Source organism: Oncorhynchus kisutch, linkage group LG6 (assembly GCF_002021735.2).
Source record: "Oncorhynchus kisutch isolate 150728-3 linkage group LG6, Okis_V2, whole genome shotgun sequence".
Taxonomy (NCBI): domain Eukaryota; kingdom Metazoa; phylum Chordata; class Actinopteri; order Salmoniformes; family Salmonidae; genus Oncorhynchus; species Oncorhynchus kisutch.
The window spans coordinates 48,896,173-48,920,594 of NC_034179.2; the positions used below are offsets into that span (position 1 = coordinate 48,896,173).

At 41.3% G+C, this 24,422-nt stretch overlaps 1 protein-coding gene across 1 annotated transcript in view; it reads left to right on the forward strand.

Moving 5' to 3' along the window:
• The window catches only part of LOC109891838 (kin of IRRE-like protein 3), a 305,246-nt gene that overhangs the window by 219,396 nt on the left and 61,428 nt on the right, over nucleotides 1-24,422 (forward strand). The window contains exon 6 of the mRNA XM_031826835.1: nucleotides 16,169-16,274. Coding sequence (XP_031682695.1) covers nucleotides 16,169-16,274 — 106 coding nt within the window. The remainder of the gene's footprint in view (nucleotides 1-16,168; nucleotides 16,275-24,422) is intronic.

Here is a 24,422-nt window from a genome sequence, read left to right on the forward strand (position 1 = left end):
CTGTATTTAAGCACTTCATGTACATTTCTACAGTACAGTAAGCACTCTGTATGTACCCATTGCTGATACTGTACAGAAAGTATGTTAATACCTTGAAATAGACCACTGAACCTTTCACCTATGTACAGAAAGTACCTTAATACCTTGAAATAGACCACTGAACCTTTCAACTACCTGTCAGGGCAAGGAGATTGAGGTTGTAACCTCATAAAAACATATTGTTATTTTAATTGATGACAGCCTCTCTTTTAAATTGCATAATCAACAACTTACAAAAAATGTAAGCTGAAATTGGGATTTTATTTTAGGAATAAGGCCGTTTTTTCTTTTGAAGCCAGACGGAGGCTAGTATCAGCTACATGTATGCCTTTACTAAACTATGGGGATATTTTATATAAGAATGCTTCCGCTCAGTGTTTGAGATCAATTGACACTCTTTAACATGGCACTTTGAGATTTATTTTAAACTGCAAAACACTTACGCACCACTGACTGCACTTTGTATACCAGGGTTGGCTGGCTTTCTCTAGTCACTCGTAGGCTCAGTCACTGGTATACTTTTATTTACAAAGCCATTTTGGGTTTACTACCTTTTTATTTGTGCATTTCTATTGTTCAGAAATGTGGTGGGTACTCTCTTCGTTCGCTGGACTTTATCCTGCTAACTGTTCCAAATGTCCGAACTGAATTTGGTAAAAGGGCTTTCATGTTCTCTGCGCCATCGTCTTGGAACACCTTACAAAATACTTTTAGCCACACAATGTATCTCTTCACAGCAAAAACACACTCACTCTGACAGCTAAAGTAAGAAGAGTGCTTCAACAAGCTGAAGGAAGCTGCCCAGTCTCTCCCAGGAGTCTGCTGCTCTCGCTAAAATAGTCCCATGAATTTACATTCACCAGAAGTATCTATCTCTCTATAAGAACCTCCCCATTAGCAACTTCACAGGTTTTTTGACAGAAGGCTCCTAAGCAAGTGAACATGATAGGTGAGCGTCATAGGGGTAATGTTTGTGCCTGTGGGTGACTGAGCCTGTGAGCCCAATTTTGTCATAACCTTCATCATTGCATTGTCATAGATTTCATGGCAAATGAATTAGTAATTGTCAGAGTCATTGGCTTTTTAAAATAAATTCAGCTTTAAAGCTGAAAATCCCTTGTACCCCTTTCCACCAATGGAATGACTAATCTGAGATGTAACATTGTCATCTGCAACTAAGCATTTATGAATCTGCATCTGGTCACATTAAACAAGACCCCCAGGATATTATGTACAAACACATGAAGACCCCTCTCCCAGTCATTCTCATTATACAGTTCCCCACCTCTCCCTCTTTTCAAACGGTGCATTAGCCTTCATAAGGTGGGTGGAATCACTTTTATTTGTTTTGTCATTCCATCCCATCCTTCTTTGTTGGCTATCTAATTTGCAAACCCTGCAGGTGTGTGTTAAAACAAAGATGAATCCTGCAACATAAGGCATTATGAATAGAACATCTGTCCGACGTGCAAATGTGTTTCCTGATTGAAATGCATTTGACTGTTAATGAGAAATACGGCCCACAGGTATCTGCTGTTTCGAATGTAGAACCGATATTCAAGCCAGTTGGAACCGACAGACTGGGGTAGATTGAGGCAGTCTTCAAAGGTGGATCGACTTTGAAAAGCACAGGCGTTTGATTTCCATAAGAATGACAAGCACAAAAACATGAACAGATAATCAAGCAACAACAAGCCCTTTTCGACAACCTTTTTTCTTGAACAAAATTATCTTTAGAAGTGTCTTTTTATAATTGTTGTCGGTGTTGTTATTTTGCCTTCTATTGTTCCGTAACAGTAGCTTCTACTCCCAAACTTTTCCATCAAGGCCAACCAATCAATCTTTCCCTCTTTGAAATATGAAGATGTTGTTTTACCATTGTCAGTCTGCTATCTATTGTGGTTGAAGTACACACAATTGGAAAGCAGTAAATAAAAGCAGCTAAGGTAACAATATTGCCATATGCCCACTCCACCCTGTTACTGAGCTCCTCAACAAAGCATTGTTTCTTTCAACAAAGTAGTCTATCAGCAATGGGAGCAAACAGCACAACAATGATCTGGACCAGGCATCCTCCAACAGTTAAAGAAGATGTCTGGAGGTAACAACATGGAAAAGAGAAGCCATTCAAGACAGCAAATACATATGGTTATGTGACCAATAAAATTTCATTTAGCTGTTTTTATTTACTGCTTTCCAATTGTCTGTACTTACACCACAATAGACAGCAGACTGCCAATGGTAAAACAACATCTTTACATTTCAAAGAGGGAAAGTTTGATTGGTTGGCCTTGATGGAGTGATGTTCCAGACTTTGAAGCGTATGTCTTATGGCTTGTCAGCTTGTTTCTTTGGCCAACCTCCATTTGCTGCCGTGTCTCGGCTAATGAGTCAACGCAGTGTCCACAACTTAAACTCCCACCCATTTGTAAGATGGTTGCTGACTGCTCATACATGGTAGAACGCAACTCTAGAGTGTAACAGGGGCAGGAGATACTGTGAGGGTGTTATGGAAGTAGGAAAAGAAACGTGTTGCGCCATTGCAATCGTTCATTGAAGTGATGTGTGAATGCAATCACAATCGCTAAAATCAGCTCCATTCACGTGACTTTGCATTGAGGTTTCCCCTTTCAAGACGGAATAAAGTACATTCTATATAACACAACTTGCTTTCCTCTTTCTAATCTCCACAAACTATTATATCCACGCCAACACATGGATAGCTCGTTTTAGCTAAGGGGCTGAATAATTTTGCACGCCCAATTTTTCAGTTTTTGATTTGTTAAAAAAGTTTGAAATATCCAATAAATGTCGTTCCACTTCATGATTGTGTCCCACTTGTTGTTGATTCTTCACAAAAAAATACAGTTTTATATCTTTATGTTTGAAGCCTGAAATGTGGCAAAAGGTCGCAAAGTTCAAGGGGGCCGAATACTTTCGCAAGGCACTGTAAATTCCAGCTGAGAGCCCATATGGAAAACTCCAGTAGGATTACTCAAGTGCCGTTAGAAGGGCTATAGTATAACACTCCTCAAAGAGTGGCATCTTGAGATCCCCTAGTTAGCCTAAACTGTACTTTTATCAGCCTGGCTACAGCTCTCTTTCCCTTAACACCCCTGACCTGGCCATGGTTAAATTGATGCAACTGCTCTCGGACTGAAATGTATATGGCTACTTCTGTATCACACTGTCCTCATAAAAGTACTTCAGAAAAAGTATTTGGATAAAAAACTAATATAAGAGTGTTTCTTCAACATATAGAAAAGAGTTAAGACTTGACCTAAGGATGTTTGCTTTTAAGTGACTGCCTTATATTTTGGGAGATTTGGGGGATTATTTATTTTTCTTTGGAGCTGGGAGTAAATTGTCAATCTTTTACCTGTAATATTTGAGCAAAGCTTCCTACAAGGCCTTTACGGGGGAATAACAAGCACTCCATTTAATTTTACGGGAAATGAATGAACATCTTTAATCCATGAAAGTTATTATTGACAAGGATCCCTCCGGAAATTTCATCACGCACACCTATCCCCTATTCCCACTGATTAGTATTTGTATATATGTGCCCTTTGGCTTCCATTGGGCTGTCCATTATTGTTACAATGTCCGTTGCTGCTGTGTTGTTTTGGCTTTCGTGCCGCTTGTATTGTGCAGATGATTATGGGTCTTGTCCTGTGTGGTATCATTGTGCGCTTGTGTTATTTATTCGAGGTACTCCTCACTCTTTTGTTTGGGTTTCAACCCTGTGTGTTTTGTTTACATGTTTGTTTGGTCTTCGTCCCTGTGCCTTTACATGGCACGCTATAATTTGGGTAATAATAAAAAAACATTACGCATTCCAGCACCTGTCTCCCGATCCTTATACCAATGTGACAATCACCAATAATGCACTGGCAAGATCTGTTGAATGAAAAACACACTAAGCTACATAAATAGATTTTTATAATCTCCCCTTGGCCAAAGGGTCAGGAGGTCATTTTGTATACTTTCTAAACCTTTTCCTGATAAGTCAAACACAATCAAGGCGGCACAAGTCAAAGTGAAAGAGTTGCATTTGCTTATATGAAAGATCAGAGGTACTTTTGAAGAAAATCACAGAGGGCGTTTTTGGAACTAGCAGCACAGAATGGTTCACATCGCTGCGCACATCTAAAGCACTTTGAGAGTTACAGAGTGAGAGAGCATTTGATGGTTCCGGCCCCGCTATCAATCTCTGGCGTGCTTGTGGGGCTGCTGAGGCTGCCTAGGCTAGTGCCAGGGGTAATTTGGATAGCCTGTTGTATTTGCACAATCCCAATCGGTTTCAGTCATTTCAGCAGTGGATTATTTAAATAAGTGTGATTTGTTTTGAAAACAGCCTGAAAAAGGACCCTGACGAAGACATCGCTCGCAACGCTCCCACTGAAGGCACATTCAGTTAATTCGTCTGAACACTGTTGTTTGCTTAATTTGTTTAATTTATGTGTTAGTTGCTTTCATACGGAGCTGTCCTTAATCACGGGTATTCTTTAAAAAGTTGCATACATTTCTAATGTAGCAATTAGCAAGTGAAACGAGGCTCCAATTAATCGGAATGGAAAATATCAGCCATTACAGAGGAGAGTATTAACGAGCTCTTTCCGCTCTGTTTGTTGTTTGCTTTGTTTTGCTCTTTTATCTCCAACATTTGACTGAGTGAATCTTTAATTAACCGGTTTAAGCACTGCTGTGTGAAAATATCTTTACTGGGGGTCAGGATAGCATCAAACCCCAGCCACTGCAACAATGTTTATACAGTTGTTAACAGGCTGCTTCTTGCAATCACACATATCTGACTCTGACAACTGAATCCATCTGCATTCGATTGGGGTCATACGCTCACACACGTGCCTGTGCTAACACACACACATATTCTCACACAAACACACACAGACAGACAGACAGACCACACACACACATCTGAATCTACTTACTCTATTAGGGAAGTCAATCTGGTTTTACAGACACTAAAAAGTCCACGACACGGTTAGCCCTTGTAGCTGCGACCGCAGATAGTCCCAGGCCTGTGGCTGATTAAATCCCTGCTGTTTTTTGCTGGTTCCATCTGGGCTGCGAGCTGTGCTGGTTGGAATTGCATGGAGTAACAGAGGTAACCTAAGTTTCTACCATCATGCCACCCAAAGCTAAAGAAGGTGGGAAGTATGGAGAAGACAGTGTTTTGACATTCACAGAAGCGAATCTTTTGATCTTTTCAATATTTTAAATATCGACAAACAATTGTTACAGAAACAGGAAAATAGCGTTGTCAAATTTCTGGTGGACTCAACTAACAAAACAAGGGATTATCTGACCAGAGAGGTCCAGGTCTTTTAACTTCTTTGGGATAGAGGGTAGTATTTTCACGTCCGGATGAAAAGCCCAAAGTAACTGCCTGCTACTCAGGCCCAGAAGCTAGGATATGCATATTATTTTTATTCTTTGTATTTGTTGGATAGAAAACATGCTGAAGTGTCTAAAACTGTTTGAATGACATCTGTGAGTATAACATAACTTATTGGAAGGCAAAACCCCGAGGACAAACCATCCAGAAAAAAAAATTGAGGTAACTCTCTTTTCAATGCGGTTTCATTGGGAATCTAGAATTCTAAGGCAGTTGCTTGCAGTTCCTATCGCTTCCACTGGATGTCAACAGTCTTTAGAACTTGGTTTATGTTTTTTCCTTTGAGAAATGAAGACGTAGCCCTGCTCAGAAGGAGGGTCAAGGGAAGTGTATTGTTTGATAAAGGCGCGCAACCTGAAAAGCACGCTCCACTTTGTTTTCCTCCGGTATTGAACGCAGTTTATCCCGTCTTAAATTGTATCAATTATTTACATTTAAAAAATACCTAAAGTTGTATTAGGAAAGTTGTTTGAAATGTTTGGACAAAGATTCTAGGTAATTTATGAGATATTTTGTAGTCATGTTGCGCAATTTGGAACCAGTGTTTTTCTGGATCAAATGCGCCAAATAAGTGGACATTTTGGATATATAACGACGGAATTAATCGAACAAAAGGACCATTTGTGATGTTTATGGGACATATTGGAGTGCCAACAGAAGAAGCTCTTCAAAGGTAAGGCATGAATTATATCTTTATTTCTAAGTTTCATGTTCCGCCTGGCGGGTTGAAATATGACCGTCTGTGTTTGTTTGATGGGGTGCTGTCCTCAGATAATAACATGCTTTGCTTTCGCCGTAAAGCCTTTTTGAAATCTGACACGTTGGCTGGACAACAAGTGTTGCTTTAATTTGGTGTATTGCATGTGTGATTTCATGAAATTTTAATATTTATAGTAATTTTATTTGAATTTGGCACTCTGCCATTTCACCGGATGTTGGTCAGTTGGGAAAGTAGCGTCCCGCCTAGAGAACAGTTTGCAGTTCTCCCAGGCAGAGGTGGATGTCCTGTAAGAGATTTGCAGCAAGTTGACAACAAACTGTAAGTCAACGCGAGATGTCATCAGCACTGTCTGTCAGTCAGTCATTGAAACAGACAATCTAGAGGGACAATCCAGGAGGAATAACATTGTTGTGGATGGCATACCAGAGTCTCCCCATGAGACCTGGACGGAGTCTGAGGAGAAAGTGAGAAAATAAATAATTGCAAAGCTCCCGATGGATCATTGGCAGATTGAGGCGGAGCATAATGCATAATAAGATGACAGTTGGAGCTGTATCGTTAGATTTAAGTGCAGCCTTTGATGTTATTGATCATACATTGTAATTGAATAGAAAAACAAACAAATAACTCTGCATCACCTAACATCAGATCATTGGAAAGTTATTTATCTAATGGAATCCAGAGTGTCTTCAATGGAAGCTTCTCTAACGTCAGATATGTATAGTGTTGTGTCCTTCAGGGCAGTTGCCTTGGGCCATTACTCTTCTCTATTTTTTACAAATGATTTGCCACGGGTCTTACACAAAGCTAGATTGACTATGTATGCAGATGATTCCACACTCTTACATGTCAGCACACAAAGCCGATGAGCTCACTGAAATTGTAAATAAGGAGTTACTATCAGTGTCAGAAAGAGTGATTAATAATAAACTGGTGATTAATACGATTCTGGAAAACTGTCCAATCCCTGAAGGGTTCTATTACTTCCTCTCTGCCACAACAAATTAATTCAGACACTGACCTCATTACAGAAAAAAATGCCATCATTTATGCATTTAATCACCATTTTATTTCACTGGGCTCTCTCTTTCAAATAACCTCTAAGCCTATTCACAATGATATTGGGCAGGATGTTGTTAGGGGAAACTTGCTGAATGATCAGAGAAATGATAGCAAAAGCTTTTTTGGGGGGCTATTTACAGAATAAGAAGTCCTGGATGCTATGCTAGCAACAGACAACAATAAATCCACAGGAGGCGACCAATGGATACTGCTCTGCTTAAGTGTGCATCATTGTTGGCTATGTAACATTTATCAGGAAATATTCCAAAAGTATGGAAATCAGTTATTGTGCTGCAAATCCATAAGGGACGGGGTAGTAGTGATCTTAATAATTACCGCCCCATTTCAAGGCTTCTTTGTCTAGCTAAGATTCTTGAATCATTGGTAAATGTACAATTTTGCTCTTTTTTATTTGAGAAATGTATTTTGAATGTAAACCAATCAGGGTTTAGGCCTGGGCATAGCACTATTACAGCAACCACTTTAGTTGTTAATGTTCTTGTCAATGCTTTAGAGACTAAAATGACATGTGCTACTTTGTTTGTGGAACTGTCAAAAGCTGGTGATCATGCTATTTTATTGAAGGCCTGAGCTCTGACGCCTGTTCATGGTTTCACGATTATCTTGGCGACATAACTCAGGCCATCGTGATTGATGGGGTTAAAGGGGAATTTCACCCTGGGGGAATTTGGGCTTGTTTTCATCATGTCTGATACATTTCTAGGGCAGTGAGATGTGTTTCAGACATAATTGCCCAGGAGGAAGGCAGGTCAGGGTTTTGCACACTGAATTATACACCCTATGATGACTTTAAGGTCACTGATGGGGGGTGAGATCTAAAAATACATGTAGTCCTGCTTTGTGGCATTTTGCGAAGGCTCTACGTTATACTGATCATAGTTTTTTTGTGTGTTTAGATATGGTTGTCCTTCTTCGATAGAGCCATTGGATGTCTTTCAGCGATGCTCCTATCGGCGGCCTATAAAATATACAAGCCGACACATTTTTACAATCTCTGAAAAACTACTGGGTGGTGATTCATCCTCTGGCCCGTAACAACAATCCTTTAGGCAATACTGAAAGAATTTACCAGACGCAATGACTTCAAGTGATTCCTCTCATCAACACAAATTTGTCGATGGACCATCTATTAGCTACATGTTGATATTCAATCATACATGTTTTAACCGGAATATAGTGAAAAGGATTCGAAACAAAGAGTTGGATTTAGCTAACGTTAGAAGCTCAGCTACAGCCGATACCAGAGCCAAGAGGGCAGATGACAAATACGTTGTCTAGCTAAGTAAGTAATTTTTTCCTGCAAGCCACCTAGCTAGCTAGCCAACATTAGTTTAACTACTGAAACCCATATTGGGCTAACATACTGTGTTACAGGGGAGAAATCAAATTATTTTGAACTAATTAGCTAAATTACCTAGCTAAACAACTACCTGTAGCCATATCTATGACTAAAAATAAAATATTTTGTATCTCGGTTGTTAAACCTCTTCCCTTTTTAGTCATAGATATGGCTAGTTACTAAACAGCAAGCTACGCTGTTACAACTAGCAACCTAAAGCTAGGTTTTCCAGCAGACGTTAGCACATTACTGGAGTTGGCTAGCTAGTTAGTGTAGTATCTGGGATCTACATCTGTTTATATTAGTTACTGTGCTGTTACTAAGCAGTAATGCATTACGGCAGTGTTATGTTACTACACCTAATAGGAAATTCACATGCGCACTGGGGTGCCGGGAACTGTAGAGCATGAGGGGTTTTTGACTAAATGAAAACTAACTGTACTCCCGCCTCCTGCCTGGTCATTTCTCCACAACGCAAATATTACAGTTAGACAGGTGCCTGCTAACTAATTATGCGCCATGCCTCACATTTATAACTTGTTAGCAAGCGTGTAACATCAGCAACAAAGCATTTTACACTTTGTGGAAGAGACGTAGGGCAACATGCCTTTGTTTGTACCATTCAGTTGATCTCTTTACCATCTAGCATATTGTTTAGGCACAATGAGGGGACATTAGGAGCTGCTTTTTAGAGGAAAGATCAGTCAACAATGTCAATGGGCTGGGCTAAAGGTGTGAAAAGTCGTAGGGAGGCAGTTCTTGCACAGTATGAATTTATGTATGGGAGATTGAGAAAGTGCACCTCAATCACTCAACACATTAACTGTCTAAGCATAACCCTGCACAACCAAAACTCCCTTCCTCATCTCAAAGTACTGTCTAAACCTCCCCAGCCCATTGACTTTGACATATAATTGTCAATAGTTGCCCTTTCCACAGGAATTTGTATTGTCTTGAGAATCTGCAGAGAGAATAAAGCGTTTGTGTCATTACTGTTGTAGTCTTGATTGTATACCTTTTCAGTGTTCCTTGCTGGTTTCTGTCCCACAATCTGTTGTGCTCCATAACCGTAAGGTGTGTATCCAAAAAGGCCCCAAAACTTACTTTTCAGCAGGGCACCGTGGAATGATTCCAGATAACCTGAGTTTTAGCAAAGGGGTAAACTAAATGGATTAATTGGTCTGGAAGGTACTCTGTGGTCCTCAGGCTAAGTCTAATCACCTGTAACCCCATAACACAAATCATACTACCCAATTCATGTTTATACCATGCTTACCATGTAAATTGACCTATTTTTTAGCTGTCAGCTTATAAATATTTTGGCCAACTTACCTTCACCTTGTGCAGAGCTATGGATTGGAAGTGCATGTTGGTGGACCCAGATTCTGTACCACCTACAACAAAACACACAATTTAATGACTCCACTAATTGTATTTATCTATATTTGACTGGCTAGCGAAGTACACCTAACAAGGACATTTCAATATTTTCAGCGTGCTGTTATCTTACTAGCCTCACTAAATTGGCAGCAAGATTGCTGGCCAGTTTAGACTGGCTGAGAACCAACGAACCAACCATAAATTAATTATGCACATGAGTTAGTGAGTCACTCTAGCTATATTGACAATTCTATTTTTAGTAACGGAGTGTTTTCCAGACAAGTGTGGAAAAGATGTCTACCAATTGAGATACTCTTTATTTGGTAACATTAGCTAGCTTGCGTCAGTCAGATAGAATGAACAAACATGTTTGCTCTGCTGAAGGTAGCTACCAGTCTAGCAGTGACTACCATGGAATAGGCAAAATTGACTGACAGTGTATATACCAAAAGATAGCTAAATTATTTAGCTGATGGCAATACAGGACTGTAATGTTAGCTAACTAACTTGGCTGGCTAGGCTAGCAAGGTTACCTGTAAATCAGAATCTTACATTTTTGTTGTAAATGGGGGAAAAAATGGATGGTATCGCATCACTTCTCAGCTGTCATCGAAATGGATTACCCATCAGTTAAGCCTGAAAATCCCTTTGATAGACTTTGGTCACCGCATCATTCTTGATGGCCACAAGCCACTGGCAGAAGCGGGATAAATCTTGCTTGTAATTAGCACTGCCAGACACAGAACACTACACGGTCATGATGAAAAACTGTGAAAAATAAACGTTTAAAAAAAAACGTGCGTAGAGAATTTCTGAGATTACTGTGTGTTGGTCGTACGAAGTAAACAGCGTAATTATTCAAGTTTGTGGGCACGCCCCCTCTACCTGGCGGGCGGTATCAGCCTTCGCTATGAATGCCAGACTTTGTGGTTCACTATGAGCAGACGAATACACAGGTAGTCGAAAATGCCCAATTCTGCCTGTGAAATTATTTATTTAATATATTTATATATATATTTATATTTAATTATGTGCTAGTTCTAGCTTGTGGTTTGATAATTGTGTTGTTTATGATTAAAAACGTAATGTTGTGAATGTAGTCATGACTGTATGCTATGACAGAGCCAGGGTGAAATTCCCCTTTAAGTCTGATTTTGTTGTAGGAAGAATAGCTTCTGCTTCTGCAAAAGCTAATAGGGAACCGAATTAACCATTTTACAATTAACCACAATATGTCATTAAGCACTATTTCAGCAAATGCTGCACTGGGTGTTTAAAGGGATGGCGATATTTACTTCCAAAGATTCAGATACATTTATGGATACCATTTTTATGTATCTGTGTCCAGTAAGAAGAAAGTTAGTTCGTTTCGCGAGCCAATGCTAGCTAGCATAAGCGAAATGACTGGAAATCTAGCATGCTAGCTGTTCCCATAGACTTCCAATAGTCAAGCTAATGCTAGTTAGCAATCTTCCAGTCAAGCTAACGCTAGTTAGCAATTGCGCAAGGGCTTGATAGCAACATCCTTCAAATTGCACTCAGATACATAGAAATTGTATCCACTAATTAATCTGACTGAAGTAGATAAAGGGCTTCATTGCCAAAATCCTGAACTATCCCTTTAATTTCATTGAGCCCTAGATGCTGTCGCCATATCCAATGTTGGTTAACACATCCTCTCTCCCTGTCTAAGGGGGAGTGTTCATTAGGCACCAAAACAGAAAAGGGAGTGAAACATGGGGATTAGCTGGACTTTTTAACGTTATTACATACAGCCAGAAATAACTTTTGGATATCAGAGCGACGGTCTCCCAAGATTATGACCAGGAATACGACTTCCCGAATTTGATCTTTTGTCCATACCCCCCATGGCAATTGAACTTATCCCAGAGGCTGCGCCAAGACGCTGCCGGCTGAGAAGAGGTATTCTGCCTGGACTTCTAGTCCGACTCAGGAGGTGTGCACACCATCCACTGCTTCCGAGTATATTACTCGCTAATGTTCAGTCTCTGGATAATGAAGTAGAGGAGCTCAGGGTGAGTATCTCCTTCCAGAGAAACAGCAGGGACTGTAACATACTGTTTCAAGGAATCATGGCTCTCTCCGGATATACTGTCCCTGTCCATACAGCCAGCTGGGTTCTCAGTACATTGCGCAGACAGGAATAAAGAACTCTCCGGGAAGAAGAAAGGCGGTGGTGTGTGTTTCATGATTAACTACTCATGGTGTGATTGTGATAACCTACAGACACTCATGTCCTTTTGATCACCAAACCTAGAAAACCTCACAATCAAATGCCAACCGTATTACCTCCCCCCCCAAAATATCTTTGGTTATAGTCACAGCTGTATATATTCCCCTCAAGCCGATACTACGACAAGCTGAGCTACACAGGACTTTGTGCGAACTGTAAACCGCATATCCTGAGGCCGCATTTATTGTAGCTGGGGATTTTAACAAAGAAAATTTGAAGAAAAGTTCTATCAACACATTAACTGTAGTACTCACGCTACTAAAATGCCTGATCACTGCTACTCCCTACAAGGCCCTCACCGCCCTCCCTTCCGCAAATCAGATCATGACTTCATTCTGCTTCTCCCTTCCTATAGGCAGAAACTTTACCTTGCTAAGGTCTGTTCAATGCTAGTCAGACCAATCGGAATCCATGCTTCAAGATTGTTTTGATCACATGGACTGGGATATGTTCCAGGTAGCCTCTGAGAATAACATTGACATGTACATGGACACGGTGACTGAGTTCAACAGGAAGTGTATATGCGATGTTGTTCCCACTGTGACTATTTAAACCTATCCAAATCAGAAACAGTGGATAGACGGTAGCATTCGCTCAAAACTTAAAGTGCGAACCACCACATTTAACCATGGCAAGGTGACTCGGCATAAGGTTGAATACAAACAGTGTAGTTATTCTCTCTGTAAGGCAATTAAACAGGCAAAAACGTAAGTACAGAGACAAAGTAGAATTGCAATTCAATGGATCAGACATGAAACAATCATGAATTACAGAGGGACAATCAGCCATGTTGCAGACACAGACGTCTTGCTCCCGGACAAGCTAAACACCTTCACCAATTTTGAGGACAACACAGTGCCACCTAACCAGCCCACTCCCAAGGACTGTGGGCTCTCCTTCTCCGTGGCCGACGTGAGTGAGACATTTAAGCGTGTTAAGCCTCACAAGGCTGCCGGCCCAGACGGCTTCCCTAGCCGCATCCGCAGACCAGCTGGCTGGAGTGTTTACGGACATATTCAATCTCTCTCTATCCCAGTCTTCCTGACGGACCGACCCCAGGTGGTGAAGGTAGGAAACAACACCTCCACTTCGCTGATCCTCAACACTGGGGCCCTACAAGGGTGCGTGCTCAGTCCCCCTCCTGTACTCCCTGTTCACCCATGACTACGTGTCAACGCAGGCCTCAAACTCAATAACTTTTGTAGACATTACAAAAGTAGTAGGCCTGATTACCAACAATGATGAGACCGCCTATAGGGAGGAGTTGAGGGCCCTGGCAGAGTGGTGCCAGGAAAATAACCTCTCCTCAATGCCAACAAAACAAAGGAGCTGATTGTGGACTTCAGGAAACAGCAGAGGGAGCACAACCCTTTCCACATCGACGGGACCTCAGTGGAGAAGGAGATAAGCTACAAGTTCCTGCGTGTACACATCACTGACAATCTGAAATGATTCAACCACACAGACAGTGTTGTGAAGAAGGCGCAACAGCACCTCTTCAACCTCAGGAAGCTGAAGAAATGTGGCTTGTCCCCTAAGAACCTCACAAATGTTTACAGTTGTGGCAATTGCACTGCCTGCAACTGCAGGGCTCTCCTGCATCACCGTGGGCATACTGCCTATCCTCCAGGACACCTACGGCACCCAATGTCACAGGAATGGCAAAAAGATAATCAAGGACATCAACCTCCCAAGCCAAGGCCTATTCACCGCGTTAACATCCAGAAGGTGAGGTCAGTACAGGTGTATCAAAGGCTGTCAGAGAGACTGAAAAATTGCTTCTATCTCAAGGCCATCAGAATGTTAAATAGTATTACTAGCCGGCTACCACCCGGTTACTCAACCATGCACCTTAGAGGCTGCTTCCCTATATACATAGACATGGAATCACTGGTCACTTTAACAATGGAACACTATTCACTTTAGTAATGTTTACATTCTGCTTTACTTATTTCAAAAGTACAGTCGTGGCCATCATTTTTGAGAATGACAGAAATATTAATTTTCACATTCTGCTGCCTCAGTTTGTATGATGGCAATTTGCAGATACTCCAGAATGTTATGAAGAGTGATCAGATGAATTGCAATTAATTGCAAAGTCCCTCTTTGCCATGCAAATGAACGGAATCCCCTCAAAACATTTCCACTGCATTTCAGCCCTGCTACAAAAGGACCAGCTGACATCATGTCAGTGATTCTCTCGTTAACACAGGTGTGAGTGTTGACGAGGACAAGGCTGGAGATCACTCTGTCATGCTGATTGAGTTTGAATAACAGACTGGAAGCTTCAAAAGGAGGGTGGTGCATTGTTCTTCCTTTGTCAAACATGGTTACCTGCAAGGAAACACATGCCGTCATCATTGCTTTGCACAAAAAGGGCTTCACAGGCAAATATATTGCTGCCAGTAAGATTGCACCTAAATCAACCTTTTATCGGATCCTCAAGAACTTCAAGGAGAGCGGTTAAATTGTTGTGAGGAAGGCTTCAGGGCACCCAAGAAAGTCCAGCAAGCGCCAGGACCATCTCCTACAGTTGATTCAGCTGCGGGATCGGGGCACCACCAGTACAGAGCTTGCTCAGGAATAGCAGCAGGCAGGTGTGAGTGCATCTGCATGCACAGTGAGGCGAAGACTTTTGGAGGATGGCCTGGTGTCAAGAAGGGCATCAAAGAAGCCACTTCTCTCCAGGAAAAACATCAGGGACCGACTGATATTCTGCAAAAGGTACGGGGATTGGACTGCTGAGGACTGGGATAAAGTCATTTTCTCTGATGAATCCCCTTTCTGATTGTTTGGGGCACCCGGAAAAAAGCTTGTCTGGAGAAGACAAGGTGAGCGCTACCATCAGTCCTGTGTCATGCCAACCGTAAAGCATCCTGAGACCATTCATGCTCACTCACAATTTTGCCTGAGAACACTGCCATGAATAAAGAATGGTACCAACACATCCTCTGAGAGCAACTTCTCCCAACCATCCAGGAACAGTTTGGTGACGAACAATGCCTTTTCCAGCATGATGGAGCACCTTACCATAAGTGATAACTAAGTGGCTCAGGGAACAAAACATGGATATTTTGGGTCCATGGCCAGGAAACTCCCCAGACCTTAATCCCATTGAGAACTTGTGATCAATCCTCAAGAGGCGGGTGGACAAACAAAAAACAAAAAATGATGACAATCTCCAAGCATTGATTATGCAAGAATGGGCTGCCATCAGCCAGGATGTGGCCCAGAAGTTAATTGACAGCATGCCTGGGCGGATTGCAGAAGTCTTGAAAAAGAACGGTCAACACTACAAATATTGACTCTTTGCATCAACTTCATGTAATTGTCAATAAAAGACTTTGACACTTATGAAATGCTTGTAATTATACTTCAGTATTCCATAGTAACATCTGACTAAAATATCTAAAGACACTGAAGCAGCAAACTTTGTGAAAATTAACATTTGTGTCATTCTCAAAACTTTTGGCCACGACTGTATATACTGTAATCTATTTTACTGTATTTTAGTCAATGCCACTCCGACATAGCTCATCCTAATATTTATACAGTATATTTCTTAATTCAATTATTTTACTTTAGGTTTGTTTCTATTGTTGTGAATTGTTAGTTACTACTGCACTTTTGGAGCTAGGAACTCAAGCATTTCACTACACCCGTAATAAAATCTGATAAATGTGTGTATGTGAGCAGTAAAATTTGACATTGATTTTGACTTGTCCAATACAAAACACACATTTTTTTAATTCCATTTCAAGAACGTTTTGAAGCATTTTTAGTAGCGTGCCCTTACTAGCACGACCCAGGCACAGACACCTGTACGATGTCCATAGGACAGTCTCGGTCTCGGCAGGACTTGAGGCTGTCCTAATATTAACACCATTCTCTGGCATTGGTTTATAGACTAACCTTCTGTTCTCTCCCATGTAGACCTGCCCCTGGTCAACCTATCTGTTGAGCCCCAGCCCATACTGGAGGGCAATCTGGTAAAGTTTCACTGCTCTGCCAAAGCTAACCCACCAGTCATCCACTACAGGTGAGATAGTACACCTGCATATACAGACACACACACACTCTCTTTCTCACACACACATATCTATTTTTCTCTCCGATTTAAATCTTTTGGTTTGGGTGACCCAAAATCTCCACTTTTTGATGCACTTATTGTGTTCAGTAGGCCTATATACACACTATCTACATTCCTCTCATGTTTATGCATACAGGCTGCTTTAGGAGTTCCGTAGTCTCTCTGTCCAAGTTCTGCTGCTCTACTGGGGTATAGCACAATAAACAACCACATACAGTTTAAGTCAGAAGTTTACATACACTTAGGTTGAAGTCATTAACACTCGTTTTTCAACCACTCCACAAATTTCTTGTTAACAAACTATAGTTTTGGCAAGTCAGTTAGGACATCTACTTTGTACATGACACAAGCACTTTTTCCAACAATTGTTTACAGACAGATTATTTCACTTATAATTCACTATATCACAATTCCATTGGGTAAGAAGTTTACATAATCTAAATTGACTGTACCTACAAACAGCTTGGAAAATTCCCGAAAATTATGTCATGGCTTTAGAAGCTTCTGATAGGCTAAATGACATCATTTGAGTCAATTGGAGGTGTACCTTTACCTCAGTGCCTCTTTGCTTGACATCATGGAGAAATCAAAAGAAATCAGTCAAGACCTCAGAAAAAAATTGTAGACCTCCACGTGTCTAGTTCATCCTTGGGAGCAATTTCCAAACGCATGAAGGTACCAAGTTCATCTGTACAAACAATAGTACGAAGTATAAACACCATGGGACCATGCAGCCATCATACCGCTCAGGAAGGAGACGTTCTGTCTCTTAGAGATGAACGTACTTTGGTGCGAAAAGTGCAAATCAAACCCAGAACAACAGCAAAGGACCCTGTGAAGATGCTGGAGGAAACAGGTACAAAAAATATCTATATCCACAGTAAAACGGGTTCTAAATCGACATAACCTGAAAGGCCGCTCAGCAAGGAAGAAGCCACTGCTCCAAAACCACCATGAAAATGCCAGACTATGATTTGCAACTGCACATGGGGACAAAGATCGTACTTTTTTGAGAAATGTCCTCTGGTTTGATGAAACAAAATTAGAACTGTTTGGCCATAAAGACCATCGTTATGTTTGGAGGAAAAAGGGGAAGTCTTGCAAGCTGAAGAACACCGTCCTAACTGTGAAGCAGGGGGATGGCAGCATCATGTTGTGGGGGTGCTTTACTGCAGGAGGGACTGGTGCACTTCAAAAATAGATGGCTTCATGTGGAAGGAAAATGATGTGGATATATTGAAGCAACATCTAAAGACATCAGAAGTTAAAGCTTGGTCGCAAACGGGTCTTCCAAATGGACAATGACCCCAAGCATACTTCCAAAGTTGTGGCAAAATAGCATAAGACAACAAAGTCAAGGTATTGGAGTGGCCATCACAAAGCCCTGACCTCAATTCTATAGAAAATTTGTGGGCAGACATGAAAAAGAGTGTGCGAGCAAGGATGCCTCCAAACCTGACTCTGTTACACTAGCTCTGTCAGGAGGAATGGGCCAAAATTCACCCAACTTATTGTGGGAAGCTTGTGGAAGGCTACTCGAAATGTTTGACCCAAGTAAAAAAAAAATTTAAGACAATGCTACCAAATACATATTTGAGTGTATGTAAACTTCTAACCCACTGGGAATGTGATGAAAGAAATAACAGTTGAAATAAATCATTCTCTCTACTATTTTTCTGACATTTCACATTCTGGGGAGTTGTTACTCGGATTAAACATCAGGAATTGTGAAAAACTGAGTTAAATGTATTTGGCTAAGGTGTATGTAAACTTCCGACTTCAACTGTATGTTTCACATTGTTGTAGGTAGTCCGGGGTGGGGCAGGTGGTTAGTCAGCGTAAAAAAGTGTGCTAAATGTACCCAGATCTCACCTTAGACCTTAACTTCTTGACAGCAGCTGGCATCTCATATATTATAGATGGGCGGGGTCCTTGAGACGATGGCGGTTATATCTCTGCCATATGCCTGTGTGGTGGGGGGGGGGGGGGGGGGGGGGGGGGCTAACAAGCGCTGACTGGGGAAAGTGTGAGCTAACACAAGCATTCATTTTGGTTAACAACCAGCTGACAGAAACCCTAACCAAAAATAAGATGAGGTCTGTCTGCAGTATGCATGTTGAAGGGGTTGTGTCATCTACCATCATTAACTTCCCATTATTCACTTCGGGAAGTTTACCCTCGCCTCGTTTTGTTATAACATCTTTGGTCTGACAGACATTTACGTAACACACAGAAGGCATTGAACAATGTCAACAAACATGGCTCCACACATTACTGGCAATTAGCTTAGCATTAGCTTATCATGATCAGCACAACATTCAAAAAAGTATTTTACACACATCATTTGTTTCCGTGAATAAAAGAGTAAATTAATTAATTATTAAGACACAAACCATTTTCTGAAGGTGATTTATTGATACAGTTGGTATGTGCTGGCAACCAATCACATCAACCCTGATACTCGCTCAGTTCAGTGTTGTTGTTTATGTACAGTGGGGCAAAAAAGTATTTAGTCAGCCACCAATTGTGCAAGTTCTCCCACTTAAAAAGATGAGGTACACTTCAACTATCACATTGTAGGATTTTTTCTGAATTTATTTGCCAATTATGGTGGAAAATAAGTACTTGGTCAATAACAAAAGTTTATCTCAATAATTTGTTATATACCCTTTGTTGGCAATGACAGAGGTCAAACATTTTCTGTAAGTCTTCACAAGGTTTTCACACACTGTTGCTGATATTTTGGCACATTCCCTCATGCAGATCTCCTCTAGAGCTGTGATGTTTTGGGGCTGTTGCTGGGCAACACAGACTTTCAACTCCCTCCAGAGATGTTCTATGGGGTTGAGATCTGGAGACTGGCTAGGCCACTCCATGACCTTGAAATGCTTCTTACGAAGCCCCTCCTTCGTTGCCCAGGCGGTGTGTTTGGGATCATTGTCATGCTGAAAGATCCAGCCACGTTTCATCTTCAATGCCCTTGTTGATGGAAGGAGATTTTCACTCAAAATCTCACGATACATGGCCCCATTCATTCTTTCCTTTACACGGATCAGTCGTCCTGGTCCCTTTGCAGAAAAACAGCCCCAAAGCATGATGTTTCCACGCCCATGCTTCACAGTAGGTATGGTGTTCTTTGGATGCAACTCAGCATTCTTTGTCCTCCAAACACGACGAGTTGAGTTTTTACCAAAAAGTTATATTTTGGTTTCATCTGACCATATGACATTCTCCCAATCTTCTTCTGGATCATCCAAATGCTCTCTAGCAAACTTCAGACGGGCCTGGACATGTACTGGCTTAAGCAAGGGGACACGTCTGGCACTGCAGGATTTGAGTCCCTGGCGGCGTAGTGTGCTACTGATGGTAGGCTTTGTTACTTTGGTCCCAGCTCTCTGCAGGTCATTCACTAGGTCCCCCCGTGTGGTTCTGGGATTTTTGTTCACCGTTCTTGTGATCATTTTGACCCCACGGGGTGAGATCTTGCGTGTAGCCCCAGATCGAGGGAGATTATCAGTGGTCTTGTATGTCTTCCATTTCCTAATAATTTCTCCCACAGTTGATTTCTTCAAACCAAGCTGCTTACCTATTGCAGATTCAGTCTTCCCAGCCTGGTGCAGGTCTACAATTTTGTTTCTGGTGTCCTTTGACAGCTCTTTGGTCTTGGCCATAGTGGAGTTTGGAGTGTGACTGTTTGAGGTTGTGGACAGGTGTCTTTTATACTGATAACAAGTTCAAACAGGTGCCATTAATACAGGTAACGAGTGGAGGACAGAGGAGCCTCTTAAAGAAGAAGTTATAGGTCTGTGAGAGCCAGATATCTTGCTTGTTTGTAGGTGACCAAATATTTATTTTCCACCATCATTTGGAAATAAATTCATTAAAAATCCTACAATGTGATTTTCTGGATTTTTTCTCATTTTGTCTGTCATAGTTGAAGTGTACCTATGTTGAACAGGCCTCTCTCATCTTTTTAAGTGGGAGAACTTGCACAATTGGTGGCTGACTAAATACTTTTTTGCCCCACTGTAAATAGCTAGTTGGCTAAGCTGTAGCCTTAGCAATTTCTTTCAAAAGGAGACTACCCAGATATGTGGAAATATGGAGCTTTTTGTTTATTCTGACAAAGAATCTGAGTATTAAAATTAGGAATCAGATTCTGACAGTTACAGTGAGGAGTTGCCCCCCAATCTTGTGGCCATTGAGAACCCTGAATCTGAAGACCCCTTGCCCACTGACGAAGGCCCAGATCCCTCTGAAGATGCTGGTGGTGATGGAGGCAGACCAACAGTGGGTGAAGTACGGAGGGTCTATGGTAGCTGGAAGGCCGCCAGCCATTTCACCCCTCCTCTGGCCCTGCTTTTGGCTTTGAAGAGTCCTAGTCTTGAATGCAAAGCCCCCTTGCCATCTCCCTCTGAGTCAGAGTGCTTTAAGCTGTTTCTGACAGAGGAGCAGGTGGGAGACAGTGGACATGATCAATCGCTAGGCCTTGGAGCTTCAGGAGAAGAGCAATCCAGGTTTGAGGGGGAAGCTTGCTAAATGGATGAAAACCACAATGAGTGAAATGTATACCTTCCTGGTAACAGTCCTTCTCATGGAAATAGTGAAGTAGAACTCTGAGAGGGAATACTGGAGCACGGATCCTATGTTTGCAACTCCCTTCTTTGCCACCCCCTTTTCCCAAGACCGCTTCCTAATTCTGCTGCTATGCCTGCATTTCATAGAAAATGCTGCTGCCAACCTAAATGAACACTTACACAAAATAAGAAATGTTCTCACCAGCCTGACATCAGCATTTGGATGGGACTTAGCAGTCTTACACTCTTACAGCATCTGCTCTCTAACAACAAATTAAATTACATTTTATTGCTCACATACACTTGCTTAGCAGATGCTATTGCGGGTGTAGCAAAATGCTTGTGCTTCTAGTTCCAACAGTGCAGCAATATCTAACAAGTAATGTAAAAAAATGTCACAACAAATACCTAATACACACAAATCTATGTAAATGAATATAATTAAGAATATATAAATATATGGATGAGCAATGTCAGAGACGCATAGACTAAAATACAGTAGATAGTATAGAATACAGTATATACATTTGAGATGAGTAATGCAAGATATGTAAACATTATTAAAGTGACTAGTGTTCCATTTATTAAAGTGGCCAATGATTCCATGTCTGTAGACAGCAGCCTCTCTGTGCTAGTGATGGCTATTTAACAGTCTGATGGTCTTGAGATATAAGCTGTTTTTCAGTCTCTCGGACCCGGCTTTGATGCACCTGTACTGACCTTGCCTTCTGGATGATAGCAGGGTGAACAGGCAGTGGCTTTGTTGGTGTATGTCCTTGATGATATCTTTGGCCTTCCTGTGACATCGGGTGCTGTAGGTGTCCTGTAGGACAGGTAGTTTGCCCCCTGTGATGCATTGTACAGACCGCAAAAACCTGCCAAGAGAGGGCCGCCCACCAAAACTCACCGACCAGGCAAGGAGGGCATTAATCAGAGAGGCAAAAAAGAGACCAAAGATAACCCTGAAGTAGCTGCAAAGCTCCACAATGGAGTTCGGAGTATCTGTCCATAGGACCACTTTAAGCCATCTCTGTGGGGTGGCCAGAAAATAAAAAAAAGCCATTGCTTAAAGAAAAAAATAAGCAAACACGTTTGGTGTTTGCCGAAGAGCATGTGGGAGACTTCCCAAAAATATGGACGAAAGTACTCTGGTCAGATGAGATTAAAATGTAGCTTTTTGGTCATCAAGAAAAACGCTATGTCTGGCGAAAACCCAACACCTCATCACCCGAAGAACACCATCCCCACAGTGAAGCATGGTGGCGGCAGCATCATGCTGTGGGGATGTTTTTCATAGGCAAGGACTGGGAAACTGGTCAGAATTGAAGGAATGATGGATGGCGCAAAATACAGGGAAATCTTGAGGGAAACCTGTTTCAGTTATACAGAGATTTGAGACTGGCACAGAGGTTCACCTTCCAGCCGGACAATGACCCTAAGCATACTGCTAAAGCAACACTTGAGTGGTTTATTAAGTGGAAACATTTTAACATATTAAAATGGCTTAGACAAAGCCCAGACCTCAATCCAATTGAGAATCTGTGGTATGACTTAAAGATTGCTGTACACCAGCGGAACCCATCCAGTTTTGCCTTGAAGAATTGACAAAAATCCCAGTGGCTAGATGTACCAAGATAATAGAGACATACCCCAAGAGACTTGCAGCTGTAATTGTAATTGCTGCAAAAGGTGGCTCTACAAAGTATTGACTTTGGGGGGGGGGGGGGGGGGTGTGAGTAGTTATGCATTATCAAGTTGTAATTTTTTTGGTCTTATGTCTTGCATCTCTTTTTAGGCATGTTGTGTAAATCAAATGATACAAACCCCAAAATAATACATTTTAATTCCAGGTTGTTAGGCAACAAAATAGGAAAAATGCCTAGGGGGTGTCGTGGAAATTTCCTGTATTACCAAATCATGAGAGAGCAAACCACACACAAGTCAGAGTTATCATAAAGTCCATCTTTAATTATATGAGCTTCAACATAGCCCTGTGACTCTCAGATCAATTCAGTGTCTATGAATGAATTCTCTGAGAGTGCTTACATAATGGCAACTGAGATCCTTTATAGCAAAGACACACATAGCCAGACAACATTGGCTATAAATTATCGTTCAGTTTGGTCTCCTAAACTAAGATCTCATCTCATTCTTGGTACCACTTAGAACCAGAAACATTACCTCATCCAATGGCATATATCAAATACACCCCCTCCTGGACAAGATCAGAAAAGACAGTGAGCCTCTTAGGTCATATCCTAAATCAAGATAAGGGCAACCTCAGAGGGGCCATGTAATAGTTACAGACACATTCCCATAAGAAGACAGGCCTGACCTCTCCCCTCTCTGGGGCCCAAGTGACTAAACCCTAGCAGGGAAGGGATAACTGCAAACTGCCAACAGTATTATCCAAAAGAAGACATTCTAATTACAAATATCTCACATAAGCATTATTATACAAATACAACATCTTATTTATCAATGTTACCTAACTAATTCTGATTCTGCTACCACAGGGGTTGAATACTTTTGCAAGCCATTGTGTACTCAGGCCAATGGTCATGATGAGGGCAGCTTCAAAGAAGCTAATAGTTCTCTGACGCCATTAGCATTGTTTTTGACAAAACTAATAGATTACTTTATATAAGCACAATTGAGTGTAACGTAATTGTTATGAAATAAGTACCTTGCGTGGTTATTAAGGAATACACACATAATGCATTACGCTCAATACATAAACACATACATACAGTTGAATTCGGAAGTTTACATACACTTAGGTTGGAGTCATTAAAACACTTTTGTTCCTGTTTCCTCCAGCATCTTAACAAGGTCCTTTGCTGTTGTTCTGGGATTGATTTGCACTTTTCGCTCCAATGTACGTTAATATCTAGGAGACAGAATGCTTCTCCTTCCTGAGCGGTATGACGGCTACATAGTCCCATGGTGTTTATACTTGCATACTATTGTTTGTACAGATGAATGAGGTAACTTCAGGCATTTGGAAATTGCTCCCAAGGATGAACCAGACTTGTGGAGGTCTACAATATTTTTTCTGAGGTCTTGGCTGATTTCTTTTGAATTTCCATACTTAGTGTATGTAAACTTCTGACCCACTGGAATTGTGATACAGAGAATTATGAGTGAAATAATCTCTCTGTAAACAATTGTTGGAAAAATGACTTGTGTCATGCACAAAGTAGATGTCCTAACAGACTTGACAAAACTATAGTTTGTTAACAAGAAATGTGTGGAGTGGTTGAAAAACAAGTTTTAATGACTCCAACCTAAGTGTTTTTAAACTTCCAACTTCAACTGTAAGTGTATGTAAACTTCCTACTTCAACTGTATACAATTTGCAAATATTGTCTAATCCAAGTGTGCAAAGCTCTTATGGTGCTTTTCCTCTGCATGGCTGTGCCGTGCCGCGAATATCACAGTTCCTATTTCATTTTCATTTTCCCATGGCCCGCATGATTCCTGGACCCAAGCATGATATGGATCCTTAAACAATGTAAGG